The sequence below is a fragment of the Mobula hypostoma genome, chromosome 15 (assembly GCF_963921235.1).
Source record: "Mobula hypostoma chromosome 15, sMobHyp1.1, whole genome shotgun sequence".
Taxonomy (NCBI): Eukaryota; Metazoa; Chordata; class Chondrichthyes; order Myliobatiformes; family Myliobatidae; genus Mobula; species Mobula hypostoma.
Window position 1 is genome coordinate 53,813,583 of NC_086111.1, and position 13,421 is coordinate 53,827,003.

The following is a 13,421-nucleotide window of genomic DNA, read 5'->3' on the forward strand; positions in this document are numbered from 1 at the left end:
AGCTCATGACTGATGCTAGTTAAAAACTTTGCAACAGTCTGCTGTCCCAATTAAAGTGGCATTGCATCCCAAATAAATGGTGGGAATCTCGGCTATTTTCTTGATTTGTTTTTGTTCTTTAAGAGTTGTCCCAAATAAGTGGCTGCCCAGTTAACCAAGGGCCCAATGAACTGGAATACACAGTATTTCCAACATTTTGTTTAATTCTTTGTTTTCCAGAATTTCATGTGCAAACATCCCTGCACATATCAACCGGTCTAAAGCAACAGTTCAGTTTTTTTGTCTCTTGACTACTGTCTCTTTAACCCTGTAGATTTAAATATTGCATGTAAATCTATGATGTTTTATGAAAGACAATTTGAAAATGTGTCTGTGCAATTCCTTCACCTTCATCAACATTTATTTCACCAAAGAACATAATCAAATTAGTCAAAAGAAGTTTGATTTTACAAGCATAAATGGACTTTCACTTACTTTTTGCAATTAATTTTGACTTGGATTAAAGTCACCAATATCCTCTCCACTGCTGACTTGCAGAAAACTGGACTTTAATTGTCACATTTATCCCTCTTTCTGTTTTAAAATGGTGAAACATTTGCAGGATTAACTAATTTTCTGGTACCTCCACCTGCAACCCCACCCCATCCAAGGACGTTGGAAGTTTTAGGTTAGACCCTCACGATTTTCATTCATACTTCTACTGCATCAAAAAATGCAACCCATCCAGCTCTGTAACTACTTTAGGCATGACAACATTTTAATATCACTTTTTTACAATTTTTATCCTATCCAGAATCCTTAGAACCTTGCTATCAAATTCATAGTCTGATCATCGAGTATTCATGCAGTAACTGAGCACAGGTCTAACATTTGGCAAGAACTGAGAGCTGATTAGACTTCTGCAGCTCAGCCTTACGAGTGAACTGGGGAAAAAATGGCACTTGCAAAATCTGTGACCTCCAGCCCCAAAGGGGGTGAAGAAAACAGAGGCATGGAATATCACCACCTATGGGTTCATCTCCAAGTTACACTTGGAGATAGATCACCATTACTGTTGGGTGTAAACCATACCCAGCTGGAGTACACATGGTATCTCCAACGGAAGTACTGCAGACTGGCAAGAAGGTAGCTCACCATCATTTCCTTAGCAATGTTTAGGGATAGACATTACATCCTGGTATTGCCAGCATTCCCTACCTCCCATAAATGTAAATAAAAATATTGCCACAAGAAAAAAACAAAGTTTTCAGTCTCCAGAGCCTCATATGGGATTAGAATACACACATAAGAACAAAGGTTAAATTTAACAAACTCTTCAACAAATAAAGATTTCATTTTACAGCCTCTAATTTTTGAAGGACTTGCAATTGTCTTATTTATTATGACCAGAATGTGTTCGTCCATAATTATGGCTTTGTATATCACTGAAACCTCATTTAGAATTGAAACAGCAAAATATAATGCATTAAGGATACTTGAAAGTGCAAAGAAACCTAGAGCTCAGCTGATTCTACTTTATTAGAGTTGCCTATAAAAAGCCTACCATCCGAGGGAGCATAAATCGCTGTACGTAAACAAGATTTCCACATTAAACTCTATCCCAAAGTTGCTATCAGTTTTACAGTTGGATGTAATGGCAATGACCTCCAATACCTTTCTCATCATTTCAGTTTTTGAAATTGGGAGATCATTATTGCAACTCAGTGACCTTATCACTTTACACTTAATGGCCACATTATTAAGTACACCTGTACCCCAGCTCATTAATATAAAGATCTAATCAGCCAATCACGATTCAGCAAGTAATGCATAAAAGTGTGCAGACATGGTCAAGAAGTTCAGTTGTTGTTCAAAATGGAGAAGAAATGTGATCGAAGTGACTTTGACTGTGGAATAATTGTTGGTGCCAGAGGGGTGGCTTGCATATCTCAGAAGTTGCTGATCTTCTGGGATTACTATGCATTACAGTTACTAGTTTACAGAGAATGGTGTGTACAACAAAAAAAAAGCATCTAGCAAGCAGCAGGTCTGTGGGTGAAAATGCCTTGTTAATTAGAGTGGTCAGAAGAGAATGGCCAGACTGGTTCACGGTGACAGGAAGGTGACAGTATCTCAAATAACCACACTTTACAAAACTGATGTGCTGAAGACCATCTCTGAATACAAAACTTATCAAACCCTGAAGTGGGTGAGCTACAGAAGCAGAAGACCATGAACACACGCTCAGTGGCCACTTTATTAAGTATTGGATGTACCTAATAAAGTGGCCAGTGAGTATACTTATACATGATTGGGATAAGCAAATAGAAAACTGGATTCGGTTCCTTCCTCAGGAAGGATATGTTTGTGGGGTAGGTGGGGAATGGGTTGCAGTGTGGGGCAGGCAGCATGTGCTTTAGATTCAAAAGCAACATGCCATGGTAAAAATGGATGAGGACACATCCTTCATGAATATAAAAGGATCAGGCAAGATTTCACTAATACAGTTAAATTATAGGATTTGATCAGGCAGACAGGGAGGAACTGGTTCCTCTGGTTGGTGAGCCTAGAACAAGGTCTATAACTTTGAGATTGGAGGGTGGCTGTTCTGCGGTATTGCCAGGAAACACTCCTGCATTAAAGGAATATTGGAAATATAGAAGTGCCTCTTCAACAATCTGATAAGCTTCAATCCTCCAAAGTCTCAAAATGGAGCCTGATAGTTGTTGTTAAGCAAATATTTTGAATGTCTTAGAGTTATGGTGGATTGACAGAAGTAAATGAAAGATTGCAGAACAGCGGAAGAGGACCGGGTATAAGGAGTGACCACTCTTGCTCCTATTGCAGTTCTATTCAATAATTTGTAGCAATTATACATCCATTACAAGAGACAGTGGCTGCTATCTAGGTAAAATTAGAAATGTTAGAGTTTACACAATAGAAAAAAAAGAATACTGAACTACCAATGGGTGGGGATTACATTTTCAATACCTCTCAATTAGCAATTTGAAACTGATGATATAATAGAATTCTGTTCTTTCACCAACCCATTATTCACCTGCAGTCTTAAATTAAAATATTAGATTGGATACCTTTGATGATTAATAACAGTGGAAATTCTCTGCAGGGCAGGTAGCTTCTATGGGGAGATATCTCAAGCTGATTACATGTAATCTGACTGTGCAGTTCATTTGAATGTTATGATTGTTTTTCTTCAGTTAGTGGATTTATGATTGATTGTAGATTTAATGGTTTGAATCTGTCTCTAAATAGAATGGGTTTGGGGGGGGGGGTACTTTGTTAAGTGCCAAGGAAAATGTTAGATTAAGTAACAGCCCAGTGTAATAATTTATGACATTTCCATCTAAAGTTACTGATTTCATATAATCTCAATGTAGAGATAAAAACAATTTCTATTTCATAGAAATTGACCAGTAAAAACCAAGATAGATATCTTTATTTAACATTTTTATTTAGGACTTCATATTTATTATTGCTTAGTTTAAGTAGGGTAATATTGTTTTGTGCTTTGGTGCCACAATCACTGGATCCTTTGTCCCATCCTATGTTCCAGTTACAGGGTAATCAGTGGATTGGCCATTGCTGCCTCCCCCCCCCCCCCCCAATAATGACAACTTCGGACAAATTCCAGTGACTATTTTATAAAGTAATGAATAGATCTCTTCATAATGAGTTTGCGCCACATGACGGAAGGCAGAATATTAGTGTTACCCCTCATAAAGAGTAACAAACGTTTGAAACATTCGCAATTAAGATCGCAAATGTTGGGCAACTTCCCTGGTTCACAACTTCACCTGTTTAAAAATGAGGAAGACAAACAAAATTTGTTGGTTTACATGCCAATTTGTGGTGGTGTTTATAAGGGCCAGTCCTCTCCATGCACATGATGCTTATTATGGCAGGGTTAACCGTGCAGCAATATGTAAAGGATTTGATATTTTTTACGTAGTCCCCCAGAAAGATGGCTTGAAGTGCTGACTGATTATGTGCATTTCAATCCCACGAGTTTGAACACGAGAAATGCCTTGATCACTCCTGACATTGTATTCGCGCCTTTGTACGACCAACACAAGGACTTTCTGTAATAGTGCGACTTGTATTATCAAACATTCTGCGCATTTTATGTGAATTTTGCGTACATGAACAGCTATCAGTGGACCTTCCCAAAAAGTCTCGAGAGTTCTAACTTAAAAACCAGTAATTGCAAGGGTTTGCATCCTGTTTAGACATAGACTGTAGGCTGAACAGAGTGTTTCTTTGTCTTCCAGGAGAGGAATGGCTTCCAACAGCCACGAAAATCTTCGGTCTAATAGAAAATCTTATTAATGTAAAATACCACCACTTGTAGGAACAGCATTTTATTGCTGTTCCCCGAAAAAGAGGCTCTAACAGACAAGATATCGGAACGATCTTTCTCTCTCGCTCGCTTTTCCACCCTTTCCGGACGTAAAACCGCCGGTAATTACAGCGTTGGAGAAGCATTAAGAACTGAATGACACTGAGAGACACCACTGCATGATACATGGACTCTCTTAGTGAAAGATAAAAGATCCATCCATTCGGTGGCTGTAATGCTGAAGTGGGTTATATGAGACTCTTCTAATCTCAATTCAATCTCGCGGTTGTGTGTTGAAACTGTCGACTTTTTTCTTTCTTTTGCAGTTCCACAACTAACCAAGGTTCATTTCTCTAAAAGCAGAGGAAGACTAATTTCGATTATTTCATTTTAATCTCACTTGTTCGATATTAAACTCGCTGGATGCAAAGAAGAATCGGTGATCGATCGAGTTGCTGGCTGCAGGACTGCAACTTCCGTTTGGTGTTGCGGCGTTACCCGTGAAATTGAGCAATTTTATTCTTTAAAGAAACACTCATAATAAACAAGCGGGCTTTTCTCTGCTGCTATTCCAACTGAAGTGAGCCCAGCTGTAGGGACGGCGAGAATTAGCGGCGTTTTAGGTAAATACTTAATGCTGCTAAAGAACTGTGAACCTTGGTGCAGGTTCTGCTTGAGATGTCATCTAAACCCACGAACTCTTGCCCTTCAAGCCAAGCAACTCAGCCCGACTTGTATTTACAATTTCCATTTGCCTTGTTTTATGATTTATTCAGAATGAATTCGCGTAAAGATTTTACCTTCGCGTTCTTTGAATAAATACTGAATCACATTATCACTCTCTCCTACATACAGTACAAACTAGTGGAACCGAAATTTCCCTGTATCCGCACGTGCCACTTTAAACATTCATGTAACAAGATGAACATTTGGACACTTTCACGGTTCCTTTCAGTGTTCTCACGTTGCTTCTAGATTGATTTTGTTTTCTTCCACCGCCTTATAAGAAAATTATAGATGTGTGGTTAGGTGATTTTGGTAAGAAGAATAGAACAAGTACACACATTTTATCCGTGGCCCAAAACCTATGAATAAACTATTACCTTTTTTTTGATAGTTTTCTTCCAATATGTGGGTATGTAAAACCATCCAGTGTGTTACAGTTTTTATTGTTCGCTTCAAGTTATTTGAAAGTGCAAAGTAATTGATAATGGATTGTAATTCTTCAATAAACATCCGGAGTAAAATCAAAATTAATGTTGATGTCTCTTTTTTTAATGGAGTGGGAGGGAGGGAACAGAACACCCAGCATTAAATCCAAATCTGCTGAAAAGTTGGCTCACGGAGCGAGTGGCGCATGCGCGAGTGGCAGAGTCGGTTGCCTGCGGGAGGAGTCAAAGTCTCGAGTTTAGGAGAAGACTTAGAGTGAGAATCGGAGCGGACAGGTGAGATCGAGGGACTGAAGCGACGAGGAGGAACGCGCTTGTGGATCATGGTCCTCTCCGACTCGCACAGCTTCGCTTGAGCCGTGCTTCCCGGCAGCTGCTGCAGACGCGAGTGGATTCTACGTGAAGGGCTTGGGGTTGCTTGTGCGGAGCTGAAGGGTGAGCCGCAGAGTGGAGCGCAGGAAATACTTAGCGGCTGCAATCAGGGGGAAATCTCCAAGCTCTTAAACACAGCCTTCTGACCACAGCCTCAGAATGTCAGCAAGAATTTTAGAACCATGTTTGCAAGACGCATTACTACCAGCGAGGTTGGTTTGCTAGAAGTTCAGAGGACTGTGGAAAACAGGACTGCGAAATCCCAACCAAAGTTCCAGCAGAAACTTTATTTGGACTTGAGTAAGGAAATTTTCCTGAAGCTTGCCTGTTTGAAACCTGTGCCAGCGGAGATCAGAAGTGTGTGAGAGGGGGAGGGGATGGGGGGCTTCGCTTTGGAACTTTATTGCTGACGATCTGGCCAAAGGCATTTTGTTCCTGAATATTTTATTTCTTCCAAAGTGTTTCCGCACATCACGCCCACAGTTTGTTAGGAACACTAATTATTTCTATTGCAGATGGACATTGCTGTAAACAGCCTGCATTGCCTGGAAGAGAAATAGTCGTGTTACTCTCCGCTTGGATCAGTGAAAAAGGGGAATGCGGTTGAGACGATTAATTCATTGATCTGGGTTTAAATAGTTCGATTTTCACCGCGTTGATCCAAGGAGCCCTTACTGCAAGGACATCTCGTGCTTAACCCGTTTCATGCTTTGATGGTAGGGATCAAGACTTTAAGCACCAGATTGCCGCAGAGGAATTACCTGCTTGATACTGTAATCTTGGATTACTTGGCGACCGCTTTGCCAGGGAAATATGGGGGTAGGTTTGCAACGAGAATACAACATCGCTCGTGTCTCTTTTTTCTAGGTAGAGATGTATGTTTTGTTTAGTGTTTAATTAGCAAGGCACTCGGCGACAATTCTCTGCGTAAACTTTTTTGGGTAAAAGAGTTAGCTGTACAGAGAGTGACCACTTCCAAAATCGACATGATAGTGAACTAACATTAGGCTTTACCAGGGAGTGCATCTGTTTGCTGCCGTTTTCAGTCGAGACACTTGCAAAGATAAAAGTTGCAGTGCATTTTACTTGTACAAAATGGCTTTTCTAACAAGCAGTCTCCAACTAACGCACCCATCTGATAACCCTCTGCATCGCCGATTAACACAATTTCAAGTAGCACACGGCGTCTTTTATTCTACTTAGACCTATTTATGCGAAGTTATGCTCGATACGATGCAATAGTAGCAAAATGTCTTACGTACACTAGTTCTGACGTGGATAACATGCGCTTTTTGCCAAAAGGTACAGCAGGTATTGCTGTACTTACATTACTTAATCAGATGTACATTGTTTCTACATAACACAAAATACACGCAGAGGACGCCTGATCAAGAATATATTAAATGTTATAATATTGAACCGTGTGGTAATAACCGCAAATTTCAAAGCGGTGTGTAGCCCCATCTAGTGGAGTTGTCCCTCGTGCGTTTGTTTAACTCGTTAATCATTTTTAACGCAAATAACTCAAGCCGAAAAGTCAAATTCAGATCAAGTACTATTTAATCAAAATTATTGTCAACGCTCTAACTCCACGATGTTGTCCACTACCGACCCTAATTATTGCAAACAAAACTCTTAGCGCCCAATTCTACTCCAGGCTGAAATCAAAGCAGGCATAATGATGCACAGAGAATCATTTTTAAGTATCTGTCAGTGTGTGTGTGTGTGTGTGTGTGTGTGTGTGTGTGTGTGTGTGTGTGTGTGTGTGTGTGTGTGTGTGTTGGGGGGGGGAGTTGATGCTTCGAGAACGTAGAGAATTGTAATTACAGAAACTGTGTTGAGTTTTTCCAATGTAAAACTTGAACGTACAATCTCCTGCCGAAATAAAACAGTAATGCGTGACTAGAACGAATATGATTTGATTTACAACCTGTTAAACTCACGATTTTAATTAAGTGTCGAAGAAACTAGTGCTATGTAGTGGTCTCAGATGACCAGTGAGCTGAAGGCTTGTTAACCCCAACCACTGCTGGCTGACCCGGGCAGGAAGGACTTCTGAAAGATGTGGTCTGAGGTTGCCAAAGGATGACAAGTAAAACCAATCTCTTCAGATATTACGTTCTCCCTTTAAAAAAAAGTTCGGCGAAGTTAATAGACGCAAGACCCGGATTGTCGAGCGCCATCGGACTTCAAGTGTAAGAAATAAAATTTAAATTGGTGCATTTGAAATCGTATATTCTGCAGCCGAAATTATATTCAGACGGCTAAGCGAAAGAAAACCAACCTAGAAAGAAAATGCCTGATTTAAAGTTAAATATTTTCTTAGTTTACAGACATTCAGTTGCTCAAATTACATATTTATCAGAAAACCACTCCTATTATGTCTAAACGCCTACTACGGGGTCAACTGATGGTACTAAGAGTTTGGGGTGAATGGAAAATTCACAGTATAAAAAGAGCAACAGTAGATTGCACAACAATCCAGAGCTCTGTGGCTGTTTCTCTAATAAAATAGTCGGAAGATCAAGAATTTAATATTAGCGACTGAAACCAATTAATGAATTTTTTTTTCATACAATTGCGATGCTCCTGAATCGCTGAAGTTATCGACTGACCTTTAAGGGAGTGTAATTGTGCGGAGAATTTTACAGAGCCGAAGTTAAGAGGGGGCAGTCTTTAATGGAGGCAGTAAGTACCAGCAGAAGCAGCCAAATTCTCATAATGTTGTGAGTTGGGGCTGGGATGGGGTGGGTGACGGTCTGCGGGTGTTCGGTAGGAAAAGGTAACCGTATTGTTAACAGTAGTGACCGGGAACCTGAAATGAGAAGCGTTTGTCACTATAAGGGAGATGCATGGACGTCAGTGAAGACAATAGGCAGCCTGTTACAGAAATATAAAATGTTAGTAAGCATAACGTGCCATATCTGGCTGCGATTCTGAATTCCTCGCAGAGAAGGGGAGAATAGCGTGGCAGTGGGCGAGCAAAGTGAGTTGGGGGTGGGGGGAGAGCGTATGGTGCAGTGAAGTTTACTATTAGAGGTGACAGTTGGAAGAGGCTTGGACGTGATTCGCTCTCTATTGGGATTTGGGGGAGCATTAGTGTCTATCTGGTCTTTTCATTCCCTCCAACCGGGTCGCCAGGGAACCGTCAGAAGTAACCAGCACTTTCTTTTGGTACAAGTCGAACATTTGAGACTAATTTCCTCCAAAAGTAGTTTTAAAGTACACATTTATAATTTACCAGTTGGTTTTAATTTAGCCAAGATACAATAGCTATATGCGTTTTAATAAAGATCGCTATCGTGGAACTTGAGCTTTGTAAAGGGGAGGGCGTTACACAGTAACTACTATGGGGATTTTAAGAATTTTGAAACATTATTTTGCTTGAGCCTTATCATTGACTATGCAATGAAGGGTCCAGAACTTTGGAAAGAAATATGTTGGCCCTTAAGTCATTTAAAATGGGGGCGGGGACAGATCAACTGGATCATTGTTCGATGTGATGAAGATATATTATTTCAAGAGAAAAAGATTCAAGGAAATATGTGGTGTAATTGATACACTAAAGTGCAGTCGATTGTAAAGTCGTATTGTAGTTTTAATTGATTGATGCGTGTTTTAGGAGCAATAGAATCCATTCCGCGGTGTAAACCTGATGAATGTGAAGTGCTTGTACGGAAGTGCGATGAACTCGCTATTTTAGCGATGACTTTCTAGACAGCCGGTGCCGATGTGGGAGAGTGTGGAGGTAACTCCAGAATCTCAGAACTGGGAATGAGCATTGTCCTTGATCGTCTCAATTATTGGCTTTGAGATGATTTGTTTTCGGGGGAGTTTTGGCTCTAACATCACGCTCTTTCATATCAACTATTACAGGGGAAAGAGAGCCCCCAAGTGTTGAACACGGGACCTTTGGAACCTCAGCAACCAGTCAGGGTTTGAAAGTGCGGCCTTTTGCCACTTTGAGTGGAAGTCGGGTGGGAGGGGAGAAACTTTGAAACTAAATATCTGCATGTGTTTAATATATTAAAAACATCGGGGGTTTACGGTCAAATTTAAATCCTGTGGGATTACTCAGTATTATACTTTCACATCTCCACCTTTTTTCGGTTTGAAAGTAAAATCTTATGAAAGTAATAATTTGTTTCAAAGCTGCGAAAAGAATGAAAGAAATTGCTAAATAAAAATCTCCGTAGATGTCCTGTGAACCCTCTAAAAGGCTCTAGCTGAATTCCCATCTTTTATTTTGATAGATATTGTTTAACCCTATTCCGAAGAAATATGTAGTTTATATGTTAAAAGCGCTCCTCCATCCATCCTCTGCTTTCCGCCTGTGGTGCACGGAGTTGTCGCTAGCTGAAGCATTGAATTGCGGCTACCTTGTATATCTTTCTCGCTGAACGCGTCTGCTTAGTGAGAACCTTGCACAGACGACGGTGTTGATGTTGTTTTTCAATTTGGCTTTGGACATTGGCATTTTCAGATAAGCAAGTTTACCTAGAGACAAGCTCAGTGATAAATGAACAGGCTGTGACACCTTGGTGATTAATGTTAGGATACAGATGTCAGGCAAAGTTGCTCAGTGCGGCTTCGTGTTTGGTCATAAGACAGGGACTAACTTCGAAGGGACGCTTGGTTCGTTCTGCTCTTCTCTTTAAAGACGGGCACAATAAGATTCGATGCTTATCGTTTGCAATGGAGGAATGTAAAATGATAGCAGAAAGATCAGATGTGTTAGATTATAGCTCTATTGGAACCAAAACGGTGGTTTTAGAATTCTATTGTAGTCCGCTTCCAGTAAAAACTGAATAGCTCCAGCCCCCCAAGTGAACCTGATAGCAGTGAGCTTCCCATAGATGTGAAGGTTTTTCCGTACGATGGCTTGCAATCGGTCATTAGTCTTATCTCCCCCCATCACTGGCGGTAATTTGAAAATGTCGGGTTTTGGCCGCATTTTGGACTGTATTGTCTGTTTTCTGCAGTCTCCACTCTGCCTCTATGATTAACACTCTTTCCTGTTTCAGTTTTTTCCCCCCTGCTTGCGAAGATATTTACATAACTTTTTGATGCTAGCCTAACATGTGCTAAGTGCACTTAGTACATTTTATGTAAACAAATATTATGACTACTAGCGGTAGTGCGCTTATCTCCCATTGATTATCATCAAACAGCCTTAGAAGGACGGTTGACTCCACACAATCCTATCATCTGTTAGTGTATCAGATTGCAGTCTGAATATTTCAGTGATAAAACATGAAAAGCAAAGCAGAGCCTGCAGAACATGTTATTTTATCTTTCGGTCTGACGACTGGAATTAACGTGAACCATACCCTCACTAAAAAGTCTCAGGGCATGATGAAATGGATTTTTACCGTTACCGTAACTGTGTACAGGCAATGGCAAATACCTTTATTTCCACTCATGCTTATCTGCTGTGAGTTTATATTTTGTTCTTTTTAACCATGGGGTCCATTTGCCTAGAAAGTATAGAACCCTTAATCCCCTTAAATCGAGGTTTGTTTGTTAAAAAATCGCTTCAGTCTTCTCTGCTACCACTTGATATCCGGTACCACTTAAACCCATCACCCTGACTGGGGCATAGGCCGCGACATTAGCTCGTCAGGGCCCTCTGTCCTGGGCTAGTCTTTCAAGTTATACCCAGGTGTAACCCATCTTCGAAGATCCGCCCTCTCCCAGGGATGAGGTTTTTGGTGTTTCTGTTGGCGTTTCTGTAGCAGTGTCCCCCCCCCCCCCCGGGATGGGGTTGCTAGCCCCATGCTCAATCCTCCCTCCGCAGCCGGGGTTGGGACTGTCCATGGCGGAGTTGTACCACAGATCCCGCAAATTTGAAAGGCTATCCCAGCCTAGCTGTGGGCCCATTTCAGCGCTTAACCCGATTAAATTGGTCCGAGAGGTATACTGTATATGCTTCGTTTTTAAAAAATGCATTTGAATATCTTGAACTGCAGTATACTTTAAATTCCGCTGTAACCAACAGTCCAATTGTGTGATTACACAGATTTATTCTCAATACTTTGATTTAATCAGAATTAGGTTTTCAGTGACTATCATTGGTTCCGATTAAAGTTAACACTGAATTCGAGAACTTTAATTATCCCTATAATAATGAAACACATATGGTATTTGAATATCTAATGCAGTTAGCTTGGAAGTAGAGATCGGTAGATTATGGCATGTGGACATATTGATGCATGTATAGTTCATTCTTCATAAGAAAGATTCCTTTAAGATTAGCTGTTTAACTTTCTGCATCTACCTATCTATATATATGCCAAATTATATCAGTTACGTCTTGCTTTCTAATCACTATTAAATACCCAGGAACATGCCTTTTTGTTAAAACTCATCTTAAGATATGTCAGTTTCTCTGAAAATTGCTTTGGGGGATTCACGCGTAATAGTGTTAAATTCTTGACTTAGTGTTATATTTTAAAACCAGTTTAACATAGGCTATTTCATATTTAACCTTCTGAAGCAATTGATAAATAACATCTCAAGTTTCACATATTTATTTCACTCCATACCCATACTGGAGAAAAAGTGAAGGCTATGATGGTTAAAAAAACATGCAGTGACAGATTTTTAATGTTTAATTATTCATTTGTAATATATTTGTGTACTGAGGATGACATGAGCACCTTGCCTTTACAAGCAAGCAACCCGATCTTCATCTGTTTCTGAAACATGATTAAAGTTTTGGAATCCAATTGTCTTCAGGTACATCCTGGTAGAAAATCTGAGCTTTTTGATGTCCTAGATTAAATACATTTGCAGATACATTATAGAACAGGCAAGTAATTTGCAACATACCTGATAGAGATTTGAACTAAATTTTAAATGCTGGCATATGAACAAATAGGGCAAACTTTGGTTGTAAAAGCTGGTGGCAGATTTTGTGTGTGTGTGTGTGTGTGTGTGTGTGTGTGTGTGTGTGTGTGTGTCTGTCTGTTGAGGGTAGAGAGCAATAATAAAGTATCATAACATCATAATTAAATAACTTTCTATTTAGTGAGAGTACCTGTTGACTATAACTAGCTTTCAGACACTTTATTTTCCATCTGAACCGAAAATAACCTTATCATCTTCAATCCCTGATGCGTTCCCGTTTGCAAACAAAGGTTTCTTCTATACATATTTCTTCTTAGCCTGGGGGAAAGCTGATTATTAGATGGCTATTTCGTTTTTTTTTTGTAGGGGATGCGGAAGAAACATTGTTACTTTAACATTCGATCTTTCAGCATGTGAATATCCATAGGTAGCTTTTGGTAAAATAAGATTAATCTGTTGAAAATTGCAGATTCGATTTATGAATAATTGCAAAGAAAGTTGTCTATGACACGAGGAAAATGCTTAAACGATGGAGATAAGTTCAACTACAGTATACACATTACAAAATGCTAATGTAACGTGTACATATCCATTATATGTTAATACAATGGATAATAGAAACCCGTCTTTGGAAGTAAAACGTTTTTTTTGTTCGTCTTTTTATTTACCAGAAACTAAACCTTAGTCTTCGTTCA

The 13,421-nt window shown here is 39.8% G+C and overlaps 1 protein-coding gene across 3 annotated transcripts in view; it reads left to right on the plus strand.

Moving 5' to 3' along the window:
• Window positions 1–5,715: 5,715 nt before the first annotated feature.
• wnt5a (wingless-type MMTV integration site family, member 5a) overlaps window positions 5,716–13,421 on the plus strand; it is a 35,187-nt gene continuing 27,481 nt past the window's right edge. Inside the window, exon 1 of one of the 3 annotated variants that reach the window (XM_063068073.1) lies at window positions 5,716–6,696. In XM_063068073.1, the coding sequence (XP_062924143.1) occupies window positions 6,691–6,696 (6 nt within the window). In that variant the 5' untranslated portion in view covers window positions 5,716–6,690. Of the gene's footprint in view, window positions 6,697–8,425; window positions 8,566–13,421 lie in introns of those variants that run through there. The other 2 variants (XM_063068074.1, XM_063068072.1) reach the window with 2 other exon arrangements.